At 44.5% G+C, this 27,454-nt stretch overlaps 1 protein-coding gene across 2 annotated transcripts; it reads left to right on the forward strand.

Moving 5' to 3' along the window:
* Positions 1–1,262: 1,262 nt before the first annotated feature.
* On the forward strand, positions 1,263–6,189 carry LOC100382324 (uncharacterized). Of its 2 annotated transcripts, NM_001175073.1 has the most exons (5): positions 1,424–1,961; positions 2,371–2,598; positions 3,978–4,739; positions 4,835–4,961; positions 5,420–6,059. In NM_001175073.1, exons 1-5 carry the CDS (start codon positions 1,473–1,475, stop codon positions 5,809–5,811), a joined length of 1,998 nt encoding a protein of 665 aa, NP_001168544.1. In that variant the 5' UTR covers positions 1,424–1,472; the 3' UTR covers positions 5,812–6,059. The 2 variants fall into 2 exon arrangements, with proteins under 2 accessions (XP_023157986.1, NP_001168544.1); XM_023302218.2 differs by lacking the exon at positions 4,835–4,961 and having other exon boundaries at positions 1,263–1,961; positions 5,420–6,189.
* The last annotated feature ends 21,265 nt before the right edge of the window (positions 6,190–27,454 follow it).

The raw sequence follows: 27,454 nt of genomic DNA on the forward strand, positions 1-27,454 counted from the left end.
GTCGCCGGCGTTGGCAACGACTATGAGGTCCCTCGTTTGAATATGGACAGCGGTGTAGCCGCTCTGGACCGCGTCCAAGCGACGGCTGTGCCGGAGCTTGCCGAACATAGCGACGCATGCGGCCAAGTAGGACTACTTCCAGAGGTCGAACTGGCAGTTGCCAAGCTTCTTCTCATCGTCGATGAGCGACGCCAACGCGAGCGCCTCCTGCCAGTGGTGTTTGTTCGGGGTTTCCAAGTAAGAAACATGGATTCATCTTTGGCGTTAGTTTATAAAAATGACTCACAAGTCAGATCCATGGACAAAATATTACGGAGAATAAATGTCACACATATAAAAAAGGAATTTAAGTTGAAAACTTATTCAAACAAAAGAAGTTGCATGCAAGGCTCTTCTTTAAATACTACTCTCTCCATCCAAAAATATAATTCGGGAATCTCGTTAATAATTATCTACTAATACACATTGTGTAAGGGTAGCAGGTGGGCTTTGGGAGAGATGTAGTAGATATTTTTACTGTAACAAATATTAACATAAACACGCATGTGGTGTAGTGGTAGCTACGAGCACATTTACTTGAGAGGTCGCGGGTTCGAATCCCATTAGGGCCACATTTGTGTTTTTTTAATTTAATTTTAGCTAGGCGTGGGATGCACGTGGGAATGGGAATGAGCTTTGCGGGGAGAGGAAATGAGAAAGACAGTGCGGGGAGGGACACAATTGGGAATGGGAAACGGGTCAGGACACAGTTGGGAATGGGAATGAAAACACACAGGACGCATGGGAATGGGAATGAAAACACACAAGAGTTCGGAATGGGAATGACATGGGAATGGCAGAACCAGGAATGGGGCAGCCTACCCCTTAGAGTCTTAATAGGTAGTATAGATTCTTTGATTATTGGTCAGAATTTATGTGTATGATGTGCATGACGTATTTTTTGGAGGGAGTAACCCCTCTGTGTACTTATGTATTAATGAAATCACACACAACTCTTCCGCATTGTTCAAGAAAAAAGAATTTATATGTATGTATGATGATGCAAAAGTTGACAATATAACACATACTTGTACATAAATTATCGTATTATTATATGTTCTCATTGCAACGCACATATACTCATCTAGTTAAACCGGAAAAACAAAGCATGAGTTGAATTCTATGAAACGTCCGTAAAGCAGAGACGCCACCAATGGCCAGGCCAGGCCAGGGGCTCCACTGAACAGTGTGTCAGCTAGGCAGTCTGGAAAGATAAAACAAACAGTCCCAAAATCAGGACTCTTATAATAATCCTTGGATTTTGCTCTGTTTAACATGGTGTTCCGGAAAGGCCCCTGGCCTTTCTTATAGCCCAAGCCACTTCCTTCTTCCTCCTCTCACCTCTCTCGAAACTTTCCCCAATCCCATCTCCTGCCCCCCCTCTCCCAACCCTATCCACGCCGCCGCCAGCCCTGCTCGGGTGGTGCGCATACATGAACCATCCGTCCTCGTCGTCGTCCTCCGCCCAGCCGCCGCCAGCCCCGGCGGTGGCGGCCGAGGCCACCTCCCTCGCGCCGGGCTTCCGCTTCCACCCCACCGATGAGGAGCTCGTCTCCTACTACCTCAAGCGCAAGGTCCTCGGCCGCCCGCTCAAGGTTGATGCCATCGCCGATGTGGACCTTTACAAGCTCGAGCCCTGGGACCTGCCCGCCCGCTCCCGCCTCCGCTCCCGCGACTCCCAGTGGTATTTCTTCAGCCGCCTCGACCGCAAGCACGCCAACCGCGCCCGCACCAACCGCGCCACGTCGGGAGGGTACTGGAAGACCACCGGGAAGGACAGGGAGGTGCGCCATGGGCCCAGACTTGTCGGGATGAAGAAGACGCTCGTCTTCCACGCGGGACGCGCCCCCAAGGGCGAACGCACCAACTGGGTCATGCACGAATACCGCCTCGAGGGCGATGACGCCGCAGGGATACCGCAGGTATATCTACCCGTATCCCCCTTCTTGCTTACCTTGCGACTTGCGTGCTAGTCATACATCACAAGTCCGTCATCATTTATCCAGTTGTAGTGTATTTTTTCCTATATATGTTGGTCATAATACTCTTGATTGAGGCAATAATGTATTAATAAGAAAACGAAATTGCGTGATCTGACTACATGATAGGTTCGGTGTGAATTGAGTTACATTGATATTACGACCTTTTACCTGATGATTCCTCAATGAAAAGTGCAACCTTTTGCTTGATTTCAGTGAAAATGGACATGGGCAGATTGTAACGCGAATTTGTAACCAAAGGGCTAAGCTTACTTCTTTGACGCCACTGATTGTACACTTACAAATGCACTGTACTTAGTACTGACACTGATTTCTAAACTTGTTCGCACAGGACTCATTTGTGGTGTGCCGGATCTTCCAGAAAGCTGGACCAGGTCCTCAGAATGGCGCACAGTATGGAGCGCCTTTCGTTGAGGAGGAATGGGAGGAGGATGACACAGATGATGGTTTGCTTCCAGTGGAGGGTGTTGCTGCTGCTGACCCTGAGGTTCCCCTTGCTTCTGTGGAGATCCCTGGTGCTTTGGATAGAGGCTATCTTCAAATGAGTGATCTCATTCAGGTATGGTTGCAAGCAGTCAACTTGCATGTTTTATTCTTATTTTTTAAATCCTGTGTTTCTGTACATGGAGTTCAATTTGGTGTGCATATTTAGGTTTAGGCTGTACTTGTTAGCCATCAACCTCAAGATAATAAAAGAAGTGAGGTGAGGTATATTTGCTGTATCTGTGAAAGTATTCCATTGCTTTAGTTTAAAATGAATGGTACCTGAAGAAGTGATAGATACTCTAAATCTCATTTTCATGGGCTAGATAATGCTCCTAGTTGTATGAATTATTCTCATAAATCTTCTGTATGAGCCCTTCAGTTTTTTTGTTCATAAGCAGTTATGTAGCGTCTTTGTTCCTTTCTCATGGAAGACTTTGTCACGCACTGAATAATTCCATTCCATCTTAGAACATGCCACTTTAATGTTTGGAGTACACATCAGGATTCAGGACCTTAAGATTGAAGCACTGACTGGACTGTTTGAATGACTTACCTATGTTCTGTATAATTACTTTCGCCATCTACCATTCATGAAGTCATGGTACCTTGTTTGATAATACACTGCTTTATGGGCGATGAGCAGCATTTATGGATATTGTTATTCACCTGGTACCTTGTTTCATAATACACTGCTTTATGGGTAATGGGCAGTTGTTATGGATATTGTTATTCACCTGTTGAATGGTTTTTTTGGGTTCTTTAGGTGGGTTAGAATAATTGTTTTAAAAGCATATTTCCTGCTGTTATGTTGTTAAGACGTCAATTCTAATTTTGGTTATCTAGTATCGGAATTTTCATCGGTTGATTATGGTGTCTGACTAATAGATCACGACTCTTGTCACACCTTATATCTTATTGATTAATCATGTAGCTTGCATTTATCAAGTTTGCTGGATTTTCTTCTGCTTTGGCATCTACATTGTTCTAAGTTGTATTGACGAAATTCTATCCCATGCTGTGTGGCAAGGATGCCGTCTTTTTTTTGTTCTTTGGCATAAACCTTACTTTTTCTCTCTCTGGATTAGGTAGCAAGTTCTATGAGATCACAACTACAAGAATCATGATATCATAGTATTCAGGTCTGAACATTAAAAGGTTTGGGATTCTGTGTTGCCATTTCCATCTTTAACTGTGTGGTGTGAACACATCATGCCACAGAGTGCAGATTGTCAAACAGAATAGTTCCTTAGCAATAAGTTTTTTTTAAGAAAACATTCTTCAATGTAAAAATGAGCTTACTATCCATCCATACGGTGTCTCTCTTTTTTCTGTAAAATATGATTTGTAGGTGATCTTTTTTTTTTATTAGTCAAGTCATTTCAATGATATTGGTATCAAATATACACATTGGTAGATTCATGGTTCTAATTATGCCGTTATTTTCTTTTTCAGGGTTTGGATGATCAAAATGGAAATGGTACACCTAGTTTGCCAGTTTCTGATACTTCAAATAATAGCAACCATTCTGAAGACGTAGATGGAAATTCTGGGGACATTTTAAGTGACCCAAACCTTGGCTCTAATTTTCTTCAGTATGCTGAACCTGGGGAGCAAAATAGCTTAATGCTTAATGGAACTATCATATCAAATGCAAATGCTGGAGATTTTTTTGATAATTCCAGCCACAGTGATGGGTTTCTAGAGCTGAAGGATTTTGGAGATGCTGCAAATCTGGATTTCCCTTTGGGCAATGGATCATCCATCTGGCCTTTGGATTGTTGGGCATGGAAAACACCTGACTCAGCGGAATCTTTAAATGGAACTAATGATGAGATTCCTCCACTTCCTGATGACCAGACTTTCCAGCCAGATGAGCTGGAACAACTGTTACAGTCAATACAAGAAGATTCCCATTTAGGCTCAAGTATCATTGACCCCCCACATTCTTCTATGACAAATTCAGTTCTGCCTGATGAGGATTGTTTGATGTTCTATGATGCACCGTTCGATTCCACCATGTGTGATGATGGGTTTGCACAGAATGGGATCCTTGGCTCTGCAGCAACCAATCTATCTGGTATTGGCATGGTGGACGATGGTATGCCATACTTTGATGCAATGGATGGTAATTTATTTAATGACATTCTGGGCTCCATACAGCAGCCAGATGGTAGCAGTTCCCATGCTTTTAATGGCCCAGTCCTTACCCAAGAGGTATGATATCATTTGAAACAAGAGACGAAGATGCTGTGTTTGTTTCATACCATAGATATGTACTGGTGATCACCCAAATATTTCTACTTTTACAGGTCAACAATACCATGTTTACATATAGTCCAACTCAAAAGGTTTTAGAACCTAATATTGTAGTTGGCGCACCATCGTCTGCTAGGTTACCTGAAGCTGGTAGTCAGTTAAATTGTGTTGTTTTACCAGGTAATCTTATTATTAAAATTACAATAGACCGGCTGTATCTTGATCTATGATGGAAAAAGGAGCATTTTCACACATGTTGCACTAGATTATTTTACGTTAGATGTATTTACTTACCCTCATTGAGCAAATGAGCAAGAGCAAGATTGAAGTATTAGACGATTTGTGTTGTTGAGAGAATCTAGCTCAATCTTGCTTGGGGCAGGGTTATATACATCTGGCATGCAATTTCCTGGTCATTAGCTTACACCTGTAAGAAGGGCAGGGCTGGTGTAGTGTGGGAGCTCTCACTGAGCTAAGGTCACGTGTTAGAAGCAGTCTCTCCGCATTTGCAGTCTCTCCGCATTTGTGGGAGAAGACTCATGACCCACTCATGTAGGAGCATTTGGCACTGTGTCTGTCCTTTTTCTTACACCTGTAAATAGACATTGATGACAAGGTTTTTGTGTTGTGTTCAACAGATGGTCAGGCTAAGAGTAGTACTATTGGAAAGGGATTTGTAAGGATTTTGGATTCGATCTCTGCTCCCCCAGCTTTTGCAGGAGAGTTCCCATCTAACCACCGCAAATCCTTGGCTCGTATTTCTGGAGCGCGCCCCAACACACTCCATGTTTCTGCTGAAGTGATCCATATAGGAAGTTTAGCTGTTCCTTCTGGCGCAGATAAGTGGGCGCTGCAAAAGGATCAAGGCATGGAGCTGCTCTTCTCTGCAGATTTTGAACCTGATGCCCGTATACATTGTGGCTGCAACACCATTACCGCGGTGCTGCGTGGTGGCTTCTGCCTTTTCTTCGTTTCAGCAATAATGCTCTTAGTGAGCTACGAGGTGGGCATGTGCATCTATGGCAAGTAGCAACCTGGTACTGGTCTAAGATAAATCTCACAGCATTTAGGTTAATCCTATGTTTTGAGGCAGACTCAACTGGGGTCTGGGGCCTCCTGCTAGCTTTTAAGTGTGCCGCATTGCATGGCATGGACCTGTGGGGTGTTTAGCACTAGCAGTACCATTTTGCAGCTCGAGAGCTAATGGTGTATGTATGAATTCAGTGCTATTTAGAAATACTATGAGAATTGCCTCATTGGCGTGTGATGATGCCATTTGCCATGCTTGTGGTCGCAGTGGTCAATGTTAGTGCAAAATATTGTATATATATTTGAGATCCACCATAGGAATCATGATGCTTGTGCAGTACAGTTGTGTTGGTGTTTTGAGTGTTTGCAGGTTTCAAAATGAATGTTAATCGTGTTGCAAGCCATGAATGAAAGTTTTGAAGAAAACCCAAGTTAAAAAATGTCCGGTTGGTTCTGTCTGTTTTGCTTCTGTTTTTTGTCAATAGCGACGATAAGAGTGTTATTGCTGGTGGGACTCGATGACTGCTTCATGCATGGTTAGCAGCTCAGTTTTATTAGTGTAAAAGGTTTGCATCATCGTCAAATTCCACTGCAATTGTTTCTGTAACAAACTACTTTTCTCCTGGTAGAATGGTATCTTCCGGAAGATCACAAAATGATTTCTCTTTTTTTTTCCGGCACAATTTCTCTCTTTTTACACGCACACATCGTTAAGCCAACCACAAGATAAAACACATAGGGTTTGTTAGTTTGCTCAATTTGGTAAATCAAGTAGAGCTTGTTACATCGGATAGAGCTGGTTAAGATCAGCTTGTTAGTTTTGGATAGAGTTTGGGGCTGCTAATTTTGGCTAAGGAATAAATTAAGCAGATAAGTACCTTGCTCGTGCTTCCCCTAACTCATCCATTGTTCATCTACGAATCTACGATACTCTTCATCGACGAGTACTGTTCACACGTGAACAATACTGCGCCACCCTTGCCAACAGTCCTCATTCTGGGGGTTCTGGTTATAGATATCAAACCTACCACTCGTACTACCTCGATAACCCTAGTTCCAACGATTTGGTATTGAAGATGCCAATTTGGTATTGGAGAATGGTATCTTCCGGAAGATCACAAAATGATTTCTCTTTTTTTTCCGGCACGATTTCTCTCTTTTTACACGCACACATCGTTAAGCCAACCTACAGATGAGTAAACGGGTCGCCCGGCTCGGCCCAGGCACGACCCAATTAGACGCGGCATGACCAGGTCTATCGGGCTAGGCCTGCACAATCATGCGTGCCTTACCAAGGGCCCAGGCATGACCCTTTCGGGTCGGGCCAGCCCGAAAAGCCCTAGCCCAAAACAGTGTCGGGCCAGCCCGAAGCCCGGTAACAGAAAAAATACAATTTGCACAAAAACATACATAAATATTGAGTTGTTGGCCTAGCTCCCAATCTTTGATGCACACCAACATCTCCACTGTCTCTGAGTTCAAGCGTCGTCGCCGATCCTCAAAAATTCTACCAGACAAACTGAAAGTAGACTCCGAAGAAGTAGTTGAGGCAGGAGCAGACATAATGTCTCTAGCCATAATTGAAAGAATTGGATAGGTTAGTTTATGCTCATGCCACCAATTTAAGATATCAAAATCATCCTCATAGACAGCCACATTGTCACTATCAAGGTAAACAGTTAGCTCACAAAGACCCACACCAGGTCCACTACTACCTGAAGAACCTGATGCAGTTGAGGATCTAGAAGCACCTGTTCCTCCAAAATTTTTACCCCATGCCTGTTTTCTCTTACCTGTCATACCTGATTGATGTGTGGTTCTGGATGGCCTAGCAGCACCAAACTTAGTTTCATACTTGGCATATAGCTTATACAACTCAGTCTTAACATCAGCAAAATAAGTACTGTAATTATAATTGTTAGACTGAGAAAGCAGTTCAAGAACATTATACAAACCCCTCATTTTAGCTCTAGGGTCTAGAACAAATGCAAAGGAATATAACATTGGTATAGACTTCCAGTATTTCATGAACTTAGCTTTCATTGGAACAACAACATCACTTAGATTAGTATCATGTTCATGTTCATGTAGGTGGCTAGCAAATTTAAGTATGTGATGGATTACCAAAGGACTGGTGGGGTAATAAACACCAGACAAGACAACAGTTGATTCATAAAACAGCTCAAGGAACTCCAAAACCTTTTCAGCTACATACCAATGTTGTTCATTTAGTAGAGGATAGCCATAGTGTGTATTAATGAACACAGAAAACACAGACTTATATGGCAAGAGATGTTTTAGCGTAAGGTATATTGAGTTCCATCTAACATCCATGTCTAAACCAAAATTTCTAGGTCTACAACCTTTTGCTTTGCAGTAATTACTAAATGAACCAATTCTCTGGTTAGAAGAGTTTAAGAAATTAATAGCAGTCCTAAACACATCTAAATAATCCTTAAGCCTTTTCAAGCCACATTTCACGATCAAGTTAATAATGTGATAGGCACAACGCTGATGAAGCACACTATAAGTTTTGTTACTAGGATCTGTTGGATCAACATCAGCACCCAAATAACTAGCAAGCATAGGTGACAATGTAAGCATGCCAGTTGAATTAGAAGAAGCATTATCTAAGGTAATAGAGAACACTTTATCAATCATGCCAAAGTATTGAATCACACAAGCAATGTGTTCAACAATGTTAACACCATTATGAGACACTTGGATCAATTTAAAGCCTATCACACACTTCTTTAACTCCCAATCAGCATTAACAAAATGAGCAACAACAGTAATGTAGTCTTCCTTGGCATTACCAGACCATATATCAGAAGTCAAGCAAATAGAAGACACAGTAGGAAAAACAACATCTTTTAAGTTTTTTAATTTTTCATTGTATAACTTAACCAAATCTCTAGCAGTTGTAAACCTAGATACTCTAACATATCTAGGGTTGTGAGCATAATGAATGTAATCATCCCAAGCATCTGTGTCAGCTATCCCTAAAGGAAGATCAAGTCTAGCAATCAAACGACAAAGCTCAGTCCTAGCCACCTGAGGATCATATTCCCAGTTTCTAAAAGACCCATCAGGGTTCAAAACTAGTCTAGTTTGAACCATAGCAACATGATTAGACTTCTTTTTACATGATTTCTGGTGCCTAAGCAAGTGTCCATTGCCAGCATTAGAATTAGCACTCAACCGAGCCTTGCAAAATTTGCAAATACCTGCAATGCGCACCTTCTTACCATTACGGTTTTCTGTGACTTCAGTGAAGTCATCCCAAACAGCAGATCAACGCTTACCAGTGCTTGAAGAAGTCAATGAATCAAGTTCATTAGAGCCAGCAACATCACTTACCGGCCCGACATTATGAGTGCTATCGACACCGAACAAGGCAGCAGCAGCATCTCCCATGTCGTCGACGTGATCGGGAAGCTGCCCTAACTCAACGAGCTCGTCGTTGATGGTTCTAGGGCACCGACCATTGTCGTCGTCATCCATAACCCACTTCTATCTCGGCACCGTACCTCGACGGCCCTGGCAGCACTAGCACGACCACGTAGACGGCCGACGACCTACCAAAGCCCACAAGCAAGCAGGGAAGAGGATATTAGGGTTAGAGATTACCGACTAGGGACTGGTGAGGAAGAGCCAAAGAGTGACATACCTGCCAAGCCGGAGCCTGGAGCCAGAGACGAGGGTCAAGTGCACGACGACGGACGACACGAGAGGGAGAGTCGGAGAAGAGGATATTAGGGTTAGGGATTGGGATTGCCGACTGGAGAGGGAGAGCCGGAGAGGGACGTATCTGCCAAGCCATAGCCCAGAGCCAGAGACGATGATGCGGGAGGGAGAGCCAGAGTCCAGAGAAGAGGAGATTAGGGTTAGGGATTTCTTGATTGGGGAGGGACCGAGCCACCGAGGGAGAGCCAGAGTCTGGAGAGGGGCGCCGCATGGAAGGGGGGCCGGTGACAAAGATTTGGCAGAGACGACGACGACGGGTCGATGGTGAGGCGGTGCCGCGGTGAGCTGAGAGCAGCGGGCGGAGGCGCGTCACGGAGCGAGCGAATCGATTGGGGAGAGGGAGAGCCGAGAGCGCAGAGTGGCCGAGTGGGGAGAGGGAGGCCGGGCGCCGGGCTTATGCCCCTGCTCCCCGATACTGACCCGTGCCTGCCGTTTTCTGGCGGGCCGGGCCGCCTGGCGGGCGCTGCCGGCAGCCCAGACACGACTTGGTTAAATGGTCCGGGCCGGCCCGGGCACGACTCCAGCCGGGCCGTGCCGTCCTTGGGCCGGGCCAAAAAACCAGGCCTCGTGCCGGGCTGTCGTGCTCTGGGCTGCATGCTCATCTATAAGCCAACCACAAGATAAAACACATAGGGTTTGTTAGTTTGCTCAATTTGTTAAATCAAATAGAGCTTGTTACATCGAATAGAGCTTGTTAAGATTAGCTTGTTAGTTTTGGATAGAGTTTGGGGCTGCTACTTTTGGCTAAGGAATAAATTAAGCAGATAAGTACCTTGCTCGTGCTTCCCCTAACTCATCCACTGTTCATCTGCGACACTCTTCATCGACGAGTACTGTTCACATGTGAACAATACTGCGCAACCCTTGCCAACAGTCCTCATTCTAGGGGGGTTCTGATTCTAGATATCAGACCTACCACTCGTACTACCTCGATAACCCTAGTTCCAACAATTTGGTATCGGAGATGCCAGGTTCTGGTGACGCACCACCACCAACCACAGCCCCTACACCTCCACCATCGCCACCACCGCTATCGCAACAACAACCTCCATGACCACCGGCCTTACGACCCCAATTTCTGAAGCATTATTACAATAACTGATGGTGCAACAGTTTTTCGCCCTCATTACCGCCATTAGCAGCCTGGGCGACCGACTGCCACCACCACCATCGCAGCAACCAACATCTCCTTTTCCTACAATTTGCTAGGTTACGATGAAATATCAAACATCCCAACCACCACTTCTCCAATACTAACCAGTAACCACCGCCAACCCCTCACCATCCACACAACTGTGGCCATTACCTCGTCATCAGCCATGGCCCCCCTACCATCACCCACATTCGCCCTAGTTCTGCCTTATGCATATTCTGCCGCACCAACAACGCCCTTACCCATCCGCTAAATACCGTTCTCGCACTCCCCTTCCCCGCTCCCTAGTTTCATCGACCACCACATTCCACCGCATACCTTTGATGTCGTTGCTCCTGTCAACACCACCCCTCCCTTCCTCAAACTTTCTTTCCCTACCTTCGACGGCAAAGAAGACCTCGTGGGCTGGCTGAATCGCTGTGAACATTTCTTTCGTGGCCACCACACACTCTAAGCAGACAAAGTCTGGATCACCTCGTTACATATCATTGGCACTGCTCATGGTGGAGCTCAATCGGGCAGGTATGGTCTGGAGTTGCTGGACCTTGGTAGCCATGGCTCGGGTGACCTGGCGGGCGACGGTGTGCTCGATTCTCGGGTGATCACCGGCGGCGGGGCTCAGACGAGTGTGAGGTTGTGCAGGGGAGCCAAGCCGAGGGCTAGGGTGGCTTTTAAAGGGCACGGGCAGGGCACGACCGTGCAAACAGTGCGTGTGGGCATGCGCGGGTGCACATTCGGCCATGCTCTGGACACCAGCCCTGGTCGACCACGTGGCTTTAATCTGTTTTGTCCCTTTGTAAGATTTCTTCCCCTCTACACGCCAGCTCTAGACACCAGCACAGGTCGTGAATTCGACCGAACTTGGGCAAAATCCTTTTTTAAGATTTCTTCACCTCTCTATAAAGTCGAGTTTGTGTAGGGCCCAAGGCGTTTCATGTCAGATGTAAGGAGTTACTTACCTCCTAAGTCTGGTTTGTCTCTCAGCCAGAATCTGAGACAAAATCCATACCAAATCCTGTCATCCAATTTTTGGTTTGAGTTGAAAATTTTCTAGGGCGTGCCCAAAGTATTTTGGCACCATTTTGTCAATTGGGGCATGCAATTTTTAGTTTTGGATCTAGGTGAACAAGTTTGATTTGTTGGAGGTTGGAAAATAGGTTAAAGAAAAAGTTATTTTTCTTTTGGCGTCTCCCACTTGAGTGATCTTTTCAGGGATTTTTAAAACCTTTTTGGGGTATCATCCTTACTAGTTTTTGTAGATATTTTGGTGTGCTACAACTTTTAGTAATGGTCTAAGGCATGTTAAGGTGATCCCTATAGCTTTCTTGCCTAATTCTGCTTGGGGCTCAATTTGCTCAAGAATGGGGAAAACTAGGGTTACTCTCCCTTTTGATGTGGTTAAGGTAGGTCTCCTAATATGATTAATGCTTAATTAGGGTCTTGGTTCTCAAGTTTGGTATCTTTTGCTCAAACTAACCCACATGAGATAATAGGGCTTTGTGAAGGTGTTGAGCGGGAATCCTTGGTAACACATGGGGTGTTACACTCACCTCCTCGCCTTCCTAGATTTGATGGAAATCGTAGCCATGCCAACGCCTGAACGCGTGCCCACTGATGCGAACCGTTCATGTCCCGCCACTAATAATCGGTAGCTTCTTCCCTCGCTCCTCCATGCAATTAATGGCACTCGCCCTCTACTATCCCAACTGACGCCCCTCGCTCTCGTCCTATAAAAGTTGTGTCACGACCTCTCCAATCCCCACTCCTCCTCCATGTCCCCTACTTGCTTCCCACGGTGCCCGAGAGCCGCCACCCATGCCCTTCACCGCCGTGTGTGTTTTGGGCCTCCCGAGCCACTCGTGCCTGAAGGTATAAGAAGGTGGTTTCACATTTTAGTCTCTGGTTTTGTGTAAATCATGCTAAATTATTCTGTAGTTCAAAAGTACCACATGTGTGGGCAGATGGTAGTGGCGGGCAACTGCTAGGGCATCAGGGATGATGCCACAACCGCACACGCACAAAGTATAAAACTAGTAGTCATTCAGGCGACCATGAGAGAAATATGGGCTCTAGTGGGCTACCGAATATGTAGTTTTTATTTTTATATATACATGTATTTGTAATTCTATACATTTATTTTTATACTGAAGTCTTGGGTATTCACTTGAATACCCATATATTCAACCATATGGTCTAATTCCTCTCCCGGGATGGTTTGCTGCCTCAGTTCGATGCATCCCTTTCTTCATTTTGTTTCTTCATGATCTTTACATCTAGCTTGGTTCTATCTTATGTCTTGGACTCTTATATGTTGTTGTAGATCTTCAATGAGTCTTCTAATATGTTTATTGAGGTGTTGATCTTGTTGATCATCACTTTGCCTTTATCCAAGTCCATGTTGTATCCTTTAAAATATACTCATAGACACTAGCAAACAATGTTAGTCCAAATGATTATGCTGATAATCAAACAACAAAACCCTATAATCAAATAAACCTTGGTCCATTTTTATTACACTGTGGCTTTTAGAATTATTCTAATACTTACTTGACTACACAAGAGTATGTGTAAGTACAAGATTATTGTATTACTTAGTAGACTACATGTAAGTACTATAAATAATGGTTTGATGTATTAATACATGTGTGCAGGCTAGTCTACTATGGTTGGAAGATTGCCCCACTACTTATAGGACACTATATGAGCCATGGGCTTGAAAAACTTTTCAAGCTAGGTCTAGAAGCAAATGAAGTTGCACAACGTCTGGGACAATGGGTGTCATCTATATGTTTGAGGGTGACTTATACATTTGTATGGACAAACAATGGTAAGACATAGACCCAAGTTTTTGAGACATTCAAAATCATGTGCTACTAACTATGATACGTAGAAGGCTCAAATGTGATATACTGGCCCCTAGGATGGTGATATCCTGGCCCAAGGCATAATAGAATTAATAGAGTATCCATACCAACAAGGTGCATGTTCTTTTTTGGAAGCCTGTCTCGAAAGAACCTCCAAGTTAAGCATGCTTGGCTTGGAGCAATTTGGGATGGATGACCGACCGGGAAGTTTTCTCGGGTGCGCATGAGTGAGTACAAAGTGCGCAAAAAAGACTTGTGTTAGTCTATGGGGACAATATATGATCCTAGAGAGCTGCCGAGAGTAAGTACTGTAACACCCCAGTGTTACTTAGGGTTTTCCCCAGTGCCCCAACTTGTGACCATTATCACATGTGATTTTAATTAAGCAAGAGTTATCAAACTTAAGGAACTAAAACCCAAGTTAAGTCTCTTTCATCTCAAAAGCCACACTCTAAACACATCACACCTCAAGAGAGAAAAGGGTTCAAAACTCTAACACTAAGCAAATAAGCTTTTGGAACATGAAGGGGGAAATTAGTGAAAAGATTGTGAAAAATGCAAAATCTTAATGTGGACATTTTATCAAAGATGTAATACACCAAATAAGCTACAAAGCCTAGTGAGAAATTCTAATCAAAAGAGTTGTGCAAAAATCCCAAATAAGCCCTTGAAGCAAAGCCTCCTTGAGAAATTCATAAATTCAGATTTCTGAAATCTGGCCTCTTCTTAAAGAACAGCTGCGTTCTCTTAATTCAAAAACACAAATCCTTTTGGTTCAAATATAAAGATGGCGCCAAACTACCTTGATCATACCCTGGAAAAATTTGGGAGCAAGACTCGGCCGTTTGAGATGATCTTGGCAGGGATTTACCTCGAAACTCGGCCTTGTGACACTGGCACATTGACGAGGCGACAACTCTCTGCCCTTGACCCGAAACCGCTCGTCTCTACGCACAAACGTCAGAACTCAGTCGGGGGAACAAATCTTACACGGTGATCTTGCCCAAATTCACGAAGATCTACGCCCTATCGATGTTAGAACACGGGTAGAAGCAATGGTGCCACATGCTCGACCGCGACTGACATGCCCGGTGCACGCCAGCCCGCGCACCCGCGCGCCCGCGCTGGTCCACGCCCGCCTGTGCACCGCGCTCGTGCCTATAAGAGCAGGGAAGCCTTGGCCGTACTCCCTCCGCGCCTCACCTGACTCCCCAGACCCATCACTTAGCTCTGGCGAGCTCTGCGTCGCCCGCCGAGCAGCCCGAGCACTCGACCACCGTGGCCAGACCACTCCCTGCCATCTTCACTCGATCACGTGCCTCGGCTAGCTTCCCTAGAGCCCCATAGAGCTCCCCGAAGCAAGAAACCAGACACTACTTCACCGGAGAAGCCGTTCCACCCTCGTCGGAGTTGTTTTCCCCGTGGGCGCGCGTGGCCACGACTAACCGGTAAGCCATAGTTCAATTACTCGCGCCCATGCCTCCCCTAGCACCTAGTGAAGCTCACTGACCAGTTTAATTGAACTCTACCACCCTGGATAGGCCGGAGCCCTCGCCATCGACGAGCTCCCCGCCTGTGCACGTGGACCGGCCTACTCCAACCATCCCCGGAGACGATCCGCACATCGGCGTGACCGTCACGACCTCCCCTACACCATCGGCCACCTCATCGGAGCAATCTCGCCGCCAGTAAGCCCCTCCGCCCTTTCCTCCGCCACGGGTACTATTTAATTGGGAGAAGGGCATCGGGTTAGGTTTAGCAAAACCCCAGGGGGTTTTCTGAAATGTCAGTGGCACATGTGAGTAGTAACCCGCGTACTAGTCTATAAGGAAACTTAAAACATTCGCTAGGGACCCCGATGCAAAGATAGTTTCCATTTAACCAATTTCTGATTATTCTTTTTTAATGAACAAAGAACTTAGGAAATTCATAATTTGAGACATATTTAACCAAATTTAGTCAAACCAATTTTGTTGGATTCCAAATAATATGAACTATTGAGCAAAAATACTGAACCCTATGGTTTCTGTATTAATTTTTAGAGTTTTGAATTAAATAGGGAAACTATCCAAACCTTCTTAAAATAAGGAAAAAATAGTTATGCTTCTGTGCTAGGCTTAAGAAAATTTGTAGAGATGCAGACCTAACTTAAACACTGTTTAAAAATACTAAGCACCCCAGTATACAAGATTAACTCAAGTTTTGCTATTAAAAACTATATCTGTCCAAAACTTAGAAAATTAAGAAAGGTAGTGCAAAATAGTGAACAGAGAAGGAGCATATTTTTCCTAGTATACTTAGGTGATGAGGAACCTAGGAAAAATGCAGAGAACCCTAGTCCAAGACTAATCCATGGTTAAATAATTTATTAGGCAATAAGGAACCAAGGAAAACCATGATTGAAAATATAAGAACCATTTCAAAAATGGTAAGAAAAATTCAGTATACTCCTAACTACTAGGACACCACTACAAAAATAATAAACACCCCAACCCCTCACAAGCTAAACAAGTCAAATGTGGTTTTGGCCCATGTTCTAATCAAATCATAAGAAAGTCTAAAATTGTGCAACAGTAGGCAAATGAATTTTTACCAAATTATTAATGAAGTAGACCACCAAAGAAAAATACAAAAACCTATTCAAGATACAAGATAACACCCATTACCCCCTACCCCATGAAAAAGACCATATAATCCAAGAATTCTACCCCCTCTTCCCTTAAGCAAAAAGTTGCCAAATTCTAGAATGATTGCTCTTGCACAAAGAAGAAGATAGGAAAAATTAGAAATCTGTTGTTTGATATTTTTCAAGTATAGTGGTAGTAGAAAGCACACCTTTGGCCAAAAGTCTAGAAAATCACAGTAAAATAACCAATGAGTATTAGTGGCTAAAAATTGGTACAAAGTCATGTTATTACACCTAAATGCCAGAAAAAATAAGCCTTAGGGAATAACCTACTGTTAGAGGAGAGTTGTAGTTCAAAGCACGCCCTCAACCCTAAGATTTGATAATTTTGTACAGAGAGAACCCTTAACTCTTTAAGCCCCAATTTATGAGACACAGAGTTGTACACCAGTGAGAAGCCACTGTAATTTTTGCAGAAGTTTTGGAAATTTATAAAACTAGTTTGTAGTTCAAACCCACCTTAAAGGCATAAAAGAAAAGGAAAAGAAGAGATAAATTAGAAAGAATAATGAATCTCACCCCAATGAATTCAGCTAGGAATCTTAATAAACTTTCACTAAAACATAAAAAGGAAAATCAGTGGAACACTAAAATAATCTGACCATTCAACCTAACCAAACTTGACCTAAATGGCTAAGTGTACCACCAAAATTTACAGTAGTAAGATTAAGCTTTACCTTATTAATTTAATCATTCACCATCAAATTTTAATTGCTAAATTGCATATCATGCCATACATATATCTTACTCATTGCATTCATTAGATTGCAACCTCGCTGATGGAGAGTACGTGCTCATTCCCGAGCAAGGAGCTGTCCACGAGGAAGACCAGGAGCCAGCTTCTGAGCCTGCCACCGAGGATCTCCCCGTAGCCCCAGCATTTGAAGGAAAGCCCCGATTTTATGCATAACCAGTTTATATATATGCTATTTTACTACACTTAATGTTTGTAGGCTTGTAATGCGCACTTAAGTGTAGGAGTTGCTTGAAACCCTTAGTTGCATGAACTCATGATTCCTTTTTTAGATGGATACTAGTATGCTAGGTCGAGTAACTGCTCTGCTAATTAGGATCTCGGTAGAAGTCGAGTGATTTTTCTAGCACTCGCGTGAGGTCAGGAATTGATTGTATTCATCTTGATAACGGGATCTATGATGGTCTATGGACTTGGATCTAGGGTGGATGCCTTGTCCATGAGTCGGGAAAAAAAAGAACTAAGGATTAATGTTTGGATACTTGAGTCAAGCGTTTGAACGTACTAAACACATGTCGGGAAATATGGTAACCAGTAAACCTAGTACCTGAGTGAAGCCAGGCGCAGACTTTCCCCCTCACTTATCCCGAGACTGGGTCTCCCATGCTAGCTATGGTGGCTACAAGTGCGGTCACTGCACGGCGGCAGCCGAGGTCAGTGGAGCATTGTATGCCAAGGCGGTGAGCCCTGGCCACGAACGGGGTATCGATGGGGACGATTGATGTGCTAGACCCCTTGTACTGCATTGAGTAAGAAGCAAAATGAGGTTTTATTTGAGATAAATGTTGATTGCACTAAATGATTGTTACCATGAATGCTTAGAAAGGAACAAACCTAGCTAATTTAACTATGCTAGAACTAGAAAAGCTAAAAGTTATTTTAGACTTAGCTAGTGCTTTTGGCAAACCAAACTCTTCAGCCAAACAACTGCATGGTCTAGAGGTAGATGAGTAGATTCCTCACACCGAGTAAGTCTAGCTGAGTATTAGTATACTCAGCCTTGCTTGTGGCACCATTTTTGCAGGTACGCTTCGGGACATGGTTGACGGTGTGACCTGGCATTCCACCCTGCCACCGGGTTGGACGGTTGAGTGGGATGCTGCTCCAGCAGGAGAGAAGCAGGAGGAGTAGTGGGCTAGGCCTTGCCCTATTCCTCATCTTTCGACGTTATCGACTATCCGCTGCAATTTAAATTATGAACTTATTTAGTTTACTTGAAAAACTCTGATTCATGTAATAACTCCGGTACTTTAATTTGAGGTTTCCTATTTTATTGTATTCCTCTATGACTCATCATCGAGTGAGTTAGTGGTATTTGATCCTGGATAAGTGGCTTTATCAGACTAGATCTGAGGGACTAACAGGTTATTCCGATTTAAGTGCGTTGTGGCCTCTAAGGCGTGACTTGGGCACTTAACCTGGAATAATTCAGGCAATTCCGCCACAGCTGGTATCGGAGCAAATACTACCACAGAGAAAGCAATAATTCGTGAATACCACATTCCAAAAAAATTTAAAACTTGCTTAGAAACCAGTATTGGAATCGTCAGGACTAGAACGTTAGACCTAGGATGAAAGGCCTTAAGAATAGTGGGAAAAATAGGTAGCTAATTAAGTAGGCCCTATGGACCGGTCTTAGGATTTTAAGGATGCCCCAAAGGCACCCTTCTAATTCGGTGAGGAGACATTCTTTTCAGCATGCATGCATTACAAAACACAAAAGGATTAGAAATTAAAGGAGTAAAAATTTGATCTAACTCGCTTCCTTTTAACAACCCAGGCTCTTCCATTTTTCTTTCTTCTACCATAACCTTTATATCTGATCCTCTTCCACAGATGACTTCACCCACCCCCGCCAATGGAGGAGACACTCGTTTCAGTTCCAATTTCCTTTCTCACGAGGGTTTTCCTTCCATCTTGTGGGAGGTGCTCAACTCTGCCGGTTACCCTACGCCCCCTTCGTACACGGTGTAGCTATACGAGGAGCATCGGGTGCCACGTTGCCGAGTCTAGCTGACTCTGGAGGCTCACCCCCTTCAGCCGGGTTGGCGTTCCCTTGACTCTGAGACTATTGGATTCAGGATGGACGACACCACCGAGGCGACAGTTTTGAAGACCCTGACGACTTTCTGTGGCTACCATCCCCTGGAAATGGTGATGCACCCCTTGGGACTCTTCCCCGCTAAGAAGAGGGATGACCCCATGTGGTGCAACCATGTGAGCCATGTGAAGGACGTGTGGGCTATGTATCTGAACTTGGTTGGGAGGATCATTGTTCAGTGCATGAGCGCACTGTACCGCCTACAGGCCCTGTAGAGTGATGCTATGACACACCTTGCTAACCTCGCTCAGACCACCAAGCTCACCCTCGACAGCCGAGAGGACTTCGTGGTCAACTTGTCCTCAGAGTTGGTGGAGAAGGACCTACAGGTGGAACGATTGAGCCAGCGCATCACCACCCTAGAGCAGTAGGTGGAGATCCGGGACAACACCATTGATGTCCTGGAAAACCAGCTCCACGATGTGCAGCAGGAGCTTGAGGAAGCTAACGACCACCTAGACATGCACCACCTAGAGATGGAGGCCAACGAGGCCGGAAGCGAGGGAGAGGAGGCTCCCGAGGAGTTAGGACCAGCCCCTGGTACCAATGCGACTGCCTTCGAGATGCCCCCTTCACCCATATCGAGTGTCGCTTCCGCTACTCAGGGTTGATGGGTCATTCTGATGCCTTTGGAGGATAGAAACCCACATGAGCTTAGTTGACGTCAGATTTTGGACTAGGCTTACGGGTACTTTCCCCTAAATTGATGTAACCCATGAGAACTTTTGCAAACAATGAAATGATTGTTACCATGTTATCCTTGTTCAAATTGATGTTATGCTATGACATTTCCTTTCCGTATGATATAAAGCATATTGTTCGGAATTATGAATTGGGATAATAGTGGCAGAAATCTCTATTTTCAGATGGCAGCTAGGCAGCATCGTGGGCAGAACGAGCAAGTTCCCCGCCACCTCCTCCAGCTCCCACGGTACAGGAGCTGATGGCTCAGCAGAACGAAATTCTATGACAGCTCTTGCAGCGCCAGCCCCACCCTCAGCAGTATGGTGAAGGCCAGCCACAGCGATGACCTACCAGGAGTTCCTGAGCATGCAGCCGCCTTTGTTCACCAAGGCAGAGGATCCGTTGGACGCTGACATGTGGTTACGTGCCATGGAGTCCAAGTTTCCCTCCTCACAGGAGACTGCCCTAATGACACCAAGGCTCACTTCACCGCGCAGCAGCTTCGTGGACCTGCTCAGACATGGTGGGACCACTTCCATGCCATGCTACCTGCTGGTCATGAAGTTTCTTGGGAGGAATTCAAGACTGCCTTCAGGGGACACCACATTCCAGCTGGGATTCTTGACCGCAAGTTGAATGAGTTCCTGGCACTCAATCAAGGGACCCGCACTATGTTGCAGTATGCCCAGGCCTTCAACAACCTGTGCCAGTATGCGGGGTATCATGCTGACTCTGATGAAAAGAAGAGAGACCGCTTCCGCAGGGGTCTCAACACCAAGTTGCGTGAGCGTCTCAACACTGTCCGGGCTGATAGCTTCAATGAGTTGGTCAACCTAGCCATATCACAGGAAGATTGTATTGTAGCTCACCGGGCAGAGAAGAAGAGGAAGGCACCAACGTCAGGACCCTCCGTTCCACCCTAGAGGTTCAGGATTGTTTCCAACAATCAGAGCAGAGGATTCCAGCAACAGGTAGGCAGATGGGTGATCAGGCCACCTCAGCAACAACAAGCACCCAACCGTTTTCCAGCTCCCGCTCCAAGGAACAATCAACCTCAGCAGCAGCAGCAGTTCCGCCAGGGAAATGGGAACAAGTGCTTCACTTGTGGCAATGTGGGCCATTATGCTAAGAATTGCCTAGGAATCAGCAGAGGCAGATGCCAGCACCAAATCAAGACAGAGGAAGGAAGTAGAAGGTGCAAGTCAGGCAAGGGAAGCTCAACTTCACTACTCTGGAGGAGTTACCTGAAGGAGCCCCCATCATGATTGGTATCTTTTCAGTTTTTAATCAATCTGCATTAATTCTGTTTGATTCTGGTGCATCTCATAGCCTCATTAGCCAGAAGTTCAGTGCTAAATGTCAACTGCCTTTCTATCATACAAAAGGGTCTTTCATGATAGCAACGTCTGGGGCAAAATTGCAACAAACCAATTAAATCGAAGTGTAACTATCTCACTAGGAAGCAAGATCTTCAAAACCACACTCCTGATTTTGGGATTAGAGGGTATGGACATCATTCTCGGAGCTGACTGGATGACTCAACACCGAGTGGTGTTGGATGTAGCTGCCAGAGCTCTAGAAATCCGTTCCCCTACCTTCGGAGACCTTGCATTGTATCTACCCAGCCAAGATTCTACTCGATCATGTGCTTTTGCTATGATAGAGTTGCCCTTGAAGAAGATTTCAGTGGTCTGTGAGTATGCAGATGTTTTTCCTAATGAATTGCCAGGAATGCCACCAGACCAGGATATTGAATTCGCCATCGAGTTGCAACCGGGAACGTCACCTATTTCCAAGAGGCCGTACCAGATGCCACCCGCTGAATTGGCAGAATTGAAGAAGCAATTGCAAGAGTTGTTAGACAAGGGTTTCATCCGCTCAAGTACTTCGCCTTGGGCATGTCCAGCCTTGTTTGTGAAGAAGAAGGATGAAAGCTTGAGGCTATGTATAGATTACCGCCCACTTAATGCAGTGACTATCAAGAACAAGTATCCTTTGCCTCGCATTGATGTTCTTTTTGATCAATTGGTCGGAGCTAAAGTGTTTTCCAAGATAGACCTTCGCTTCGGCTATCATCAAATCAAGATACAAGCAAGTGATATTTCGAAGACTGCCTTCTCAACCAGGTATGGGCTATATGAGTATTTGGTGATGTCATTTGGGCTGACTAATGCGCCAGCATACTTCATGTATCTGATGAATTCTATCTTCATGCCAGAACTGGACAAGTTCGTGGTGGTTTTCATCAATGATATCTTGGTGTACTCAAAGAACGAAGAAGAGCATGCCGGTCATTTGCATGTAGTGCTTCAACATCTGCGAGAGCACCGTCTTTATGCCAAACTATCAAAATGTGATTTTTGGCTAAAGGAAATCAAATTCTTGGGTCACACTATCTCTCAAGCAGGCATAGTTGTTGATCCGGATAAGGTGCAAGTGGTGATGAACTGGAAGCCGCCAACAACTGTCTGTCAGATTCGAAGCTTTCTGGGATTGGCCGGTTATTATCAAAGATTCATTCCGGATTTCTCTCGAATTGCGAAGCCCATGACTGAATTGTTGAAGAAAGGAGCCAAGTTTGTTTGGGGTCAGAAGTGTGAAGGTGCTTTCCACACCTTGAGGCAGCATCTGACCACAGCATCGGCGTTAGCGCAACCCGACAACAACAAGCCATTTGATGTGTACTGTGATGCCTCTGACAATGGACTGGGTTATGTTTTGATGCAAGAAAACCGAGTCATTGCCTACGCATCAAGAGCACTCAGGCCTCATGAGCAGAATTATCCCACTCATGACTTGGAGTTAGCAGCCATGGTTCATGCATTGAAGATGTGGAGACACTATTTGATGGGAACCCACTGCAACATCTTCACAGATCATAAGAGCCTCAAGTATATCTTTACTCAGGCTGATCTCAACATGAGGCAGAGAAGATGGCTAGAGCTGATCAAGGACTACGACCTGGAGGTACAATACCACCCAGGAAAAGCCAATGTAGTAGCTGATGCCTTGAGTTGGAAATCGCAATGCAACTGTGTTATGATGGATTCTTGCGTCAACACCCGGTGTGATGAGTTGAGCAAAATGAAGATTGAAGTGATTCCTTCTGGTGCTTTGTCTCACATTTCCATTGAGCCAACTTTGCGAGACCAGATAATCATGGCCCAACTCAGTGACAAGGAAGTGCAAATCATCAAGGAGAACCTCCATCAGAAGACAGAGAAGTATAAGTGTTTCCGCCAAGATGGGAAGGGTATATTGTGGTTTGGAAGCAGATTGGTGGTTCCTAGAAATAATGATCTCAAGAAGAAAATCTTGGATGAGGCTCATCTCTCCAAATTCTCTATGCATCGAGGAAGCACCAAAATGTACCATGATCTGAAGCCCTCGTATTGGTGGACCAGAATGAAGAGGGAGATAGCCCAATATGTATCAGAATGTGACCCATGTCAGAGAATAAAAGCAAGCCACTTGAAATCAGCTGGTGCCATGCAACCCCTCTCAATACCTTCATGGAAATGGGATGACATCAACATGGATTTTATTGTGGGTCTGCTCAATACCTCTCGACATCATGATTCAATTTGGGTCATCGTGGACCGATTAACAAAAGTGGCACATTTTCTTCCAGTGCACACCACCGATAAGGCTCAGAAGTATGCAAAGTTGTACATTAACCGAATCGTGTGTTTGCACGGGTTACCCCGGACCATTGTCTCTAACCGAGTAGCCCAATTCATTGCTAGATTTTGGGAACAACTGCAAGAGTCTTTGGGAACCAAGCTAATAAGAAGTTCAGCTTACCACCCACAGACTGATGGTCAGACCAAAAGGATAAATCAAATTCTCGAAGATATGCTAAGGGATTGTGCGATCGATTACGACAAGAACTGGGATAAGTACCTCTCTTTGGCAGAGTTTGCTTATAACAAAAGTTATCAATCTAGCCTAAGGATGGCACCTTTCGAAGCGCTATATGGAAGAAGGTGTCGAACACCCCTCAATTGGTCTCAGCCTGGAGAAAGAGAAATTTTTGGACCTGACATAGTGACTGAAGCCGAAAGGAAAGTCAAACTAATCAAGAAAAATCTAGAAGCTACTCAGGCCAGGCAAAAGAGTTACCATTATAAGAGAAGAAAACCCCTCCAGTTTGAAGTGGGAGATTTCGTATATTTGAAGGTATCACCCACCAAAGGAGTGCAAATGTTTGGGATCAAAGGCAAGTTAGCCCCTCGCTACATTGGGCCTTATGGGATCATAGAAGCATGTGGACCCGTGGCATACAAATTGAAGTTACCTCCAAAAATGTCTACCATCCACAACGTATTCCATGTATCCCAACTGAAGAAATGTGTTCGATTGCCGACCGAGATCATAGCAGAACGAGAAGTGGAGATAGAGCCAGATCTATCATACCAATAGTATCCATCCAAGGTTCTGTATTGCAAAGAAAGATCAACTTGGGCAAGTCGATCAAAATGTATAAGATCTAATGGAGTAATCACTCAGAGGAAGAGGCTACTTGGGAGACTGAGGAATTTCTACGTTCAAATTTCCCCAATTGTCTACCTAAGGGAATTGGTACGTAACCATGCCCAACCCCTCCCCCTGCCCTTTGAATCTAAATATAAGAAAAATGATCTTAACATAAAAGGAGTTAGTTGTAAGACTAAAACTAAGAGGACTTCCTTCTGAAGTTGCAAAGAAGATGGCATTCGAAGAGCAATTGACTAAGAAGAACCTATTGAACAAACCACCAAATTCAAGCAAGCCTTAACCTTCACTTCAGCCCGGAGGACTCCGACCTGAATCTCGGGACAAGATTCCTTTAAGGGGGAAGGCTGTAACACCCCAGTGTTACTTAGGGTTTTCCCCAGTGCCCCAACTTGTGATCATTATCACATGTGATTTTAATTAAGCAAGAGACATCAAACTTAAGGAACTAAAACCTAAGTTAAGTCTCTTTCATCTCAAAAGCCACACTCTAAACACATCATACACCTCAAGAGAGAAAAGGGTTCAAAACCCTAACACTAACCAATTAAGCTTTTGGAACATGAAGGAGGAAATTAGTGAAAAGATTGTGAAAGATGCAAAATCTTAATGTGGACCTTTTATCAAAGATGTAATACACCAAATAAGCTACAAAGCCTAGTGAGAAATTCTAATCAAAAGAGTTGTGCAAAATTCCCAAATCAGCCCTTGAAGAAAAGCCTCCTTGGGAAATTCATAAATTCAAATTTCTGAAATCTGACCTCTTCTTAAAGAACAGCTGCGTTCTCTTAATTCAAAAACACAAATCCTTTTGGTCCAAATATAAAGATGGCGCCAAACTGCCTTGAGCATACCCTGGAAAAATTTGGGAGCAAGACTCGGCCATTTGACATGATCTTGACAGGGATTTACCTTGGAACTCGGCCTTGTGACACTGGCACATTGACGAGGCGACAACTCGCTGCCCTTGACCCGAAAACGCTCGGCTCCATGCATGAACGACATAGCTCAGTCGGGGGAACAAATCTTACACGGCGATCTTGCCCAAATTCACGAAGATCTGCGCCCTATCGGTGTTAGAACACGGGTAGAAGCAATGGTGCCACGTGCTCGACCGCGGCTGACATGCCCGGTGCACGCCAGCCCGCGCACCCGCGCCAAGCCGTGCGTGCCCGCGCTGGTCCATGCCCGCCCGTGCACCGCGCCCGTGCCTATAAGAGCAGGGAAGCCTCAGCCGTACTCCCTCAGCGCCTCACCTGACTCCGCAGACCCAGCACTTAGGTCCGGCAAGCTCTGCACCGCCCGCCGAGCAGCCCGAGCACTCGACCACCGTGGCCAGACCACTCCTGGCCATCTTCACTAGATCCCGTGCCTCGGCTAGCTTCCCCAGAGCCCCGTAGAGCTCCTCGAAGCAAGAAACCAGATGCTACTTCACCGAAGAAGTCGTTCCACCCTCGTCGGAGTTGTTTTCCCCGCCGGTGCGTGGCCACGACTAACTGGTAAGTCGTAGTTCAATTACTCGCGCCCATGCGTCCCCTAGCACCTAGTGAAGCTCACTGACCAGTTTAATTGAACTTTACCACCCTGGATAGGCTGGAGCCCGCGCCGTCGACGAGGTCCCCCACCTGCGCACGTGGACCGGCCTACTCCGACCATCCCCGGAGACGATCCGCACATCGGCGTGACCGTCACAACCTCCCCTACACCCTCGGCCACCTCATTGTAGCAATCTCGCCGCCGGTAAGCCCCTCCGCCCTTTCCTCCGCCGCGGGTACTATTTAATTGGCAGAAGGACCTCGGGTTAGGTTTAGCAAAACCCCAGAGGGTTTTCTGAAATGTCAGTGGCACATGTGAATAGTAACCCACGGACTAGTCTATAAGCAAACTTAAAAACATTCACCAAGGACCCTGATGCAAAGATAGTTTCCATTTAACCAATTTCTGATTATTCTTTTTTAATGAACAGAGAACTTAGGAAATTCATAACTTGAGAAATATTTAACCAAATTTAGTCAAATCAATTTTGCTGGATTCCAAATAATATTAACTATTGAGCAAAAATACTGAACCCTATGGTTTCTGTATGAATTTTTAGAGTTTTGAATTAAATAGGGAAACTGCCCAAACCTTATTAAAATAAGGAAAAAATAGTTATGCTTCTGTGCTAGGCTTAAGAAAATTTGTAGAGATGCAAACCCAACTTAGACACTGTTTAAAAATACTGAGCAACCCAGTATACAAGATTAACTCAAGTTTTGCTATTAAAAACTACATCTGTCCAAAACATAGAAAATTAATTAAGGTAGTGGAAAATAGTAAATAGAGAAGGAGCATATTTTTCCTAGTATACTTAGGTGATGAGGAACCTAGGAAAAATGCAGAGAACCGTAGTCCAAGACTAATCCAGGGTTAAATAATGTATTAGGCAATAAGGAACCAAAGAAAACCATGATTGAAAATATAAGAACCATTTCAAAAATGGTAAGAAAAATTCAATAGACTCCTAACTACTAGGACACCACTACAAAAATAATAAACACCCCAACCCCTCAAAATATGTGAGCTAAACAATTCAAATGTGGTTTTGGCCCATGTCCTAATCAAATCATAAGAAAGTCTAAAATTGTTCAACAGTAGGCAAATTGTTTTTTACCAAATTATTAATGAAGTAGACCACCAGAGAAAAATACAAAAAACCTATTCAAGATACAAGATAACACCCATTACCCCCTACCCCATGAAAAAGACCATATAATCCAAGAATTTCTACCCCTCTTCCCTTAAGCAAAAAGTTGCCAAATTCTAGAATGATTGCTCTTGCACAAAGAAGAAGATAGAAAATATTAGAAATCTGTTGTTTGATATTTTTCAAGTATAGTGGTAGTAGAAAGCACCCCTTTGGCCAAAAACTCTAGAAAATCACAGAAAAATAAACAATAAGTATTAGTGGCTAAAAATTGGTACAAAGTCATGTTATTACACCTAAATGCCAGAAAAAATAAGCCTTAGGGAATAACCTACTGTTAGAGGAGAGTTGTAGTTCAAAGCACCCCCTCTACCCTAAGATTTGGTAATTTTGTACAGAGATAACCTTTAACTTTTTAAGCCCCAATTTTTGAGACAGAGAGTTGTACACCAGTGAGAAGCCACTATAATTTTGC

Source organism: Zea mays, chromosome 4 (assembly GCF_902167145.1).
Source record: "Zea mays cultivar B73 chromosome 4, Zm-B73-REFERENCE-NAM-5.0, whole genome shotgun sequence".
In the NCBI taxonomy this organism is placed as follows: Eukaryota; Viridiplantae; Streptophyta; class Magnoliopsida; order Poales; family Poaceae; genus Zea; species Zea mays.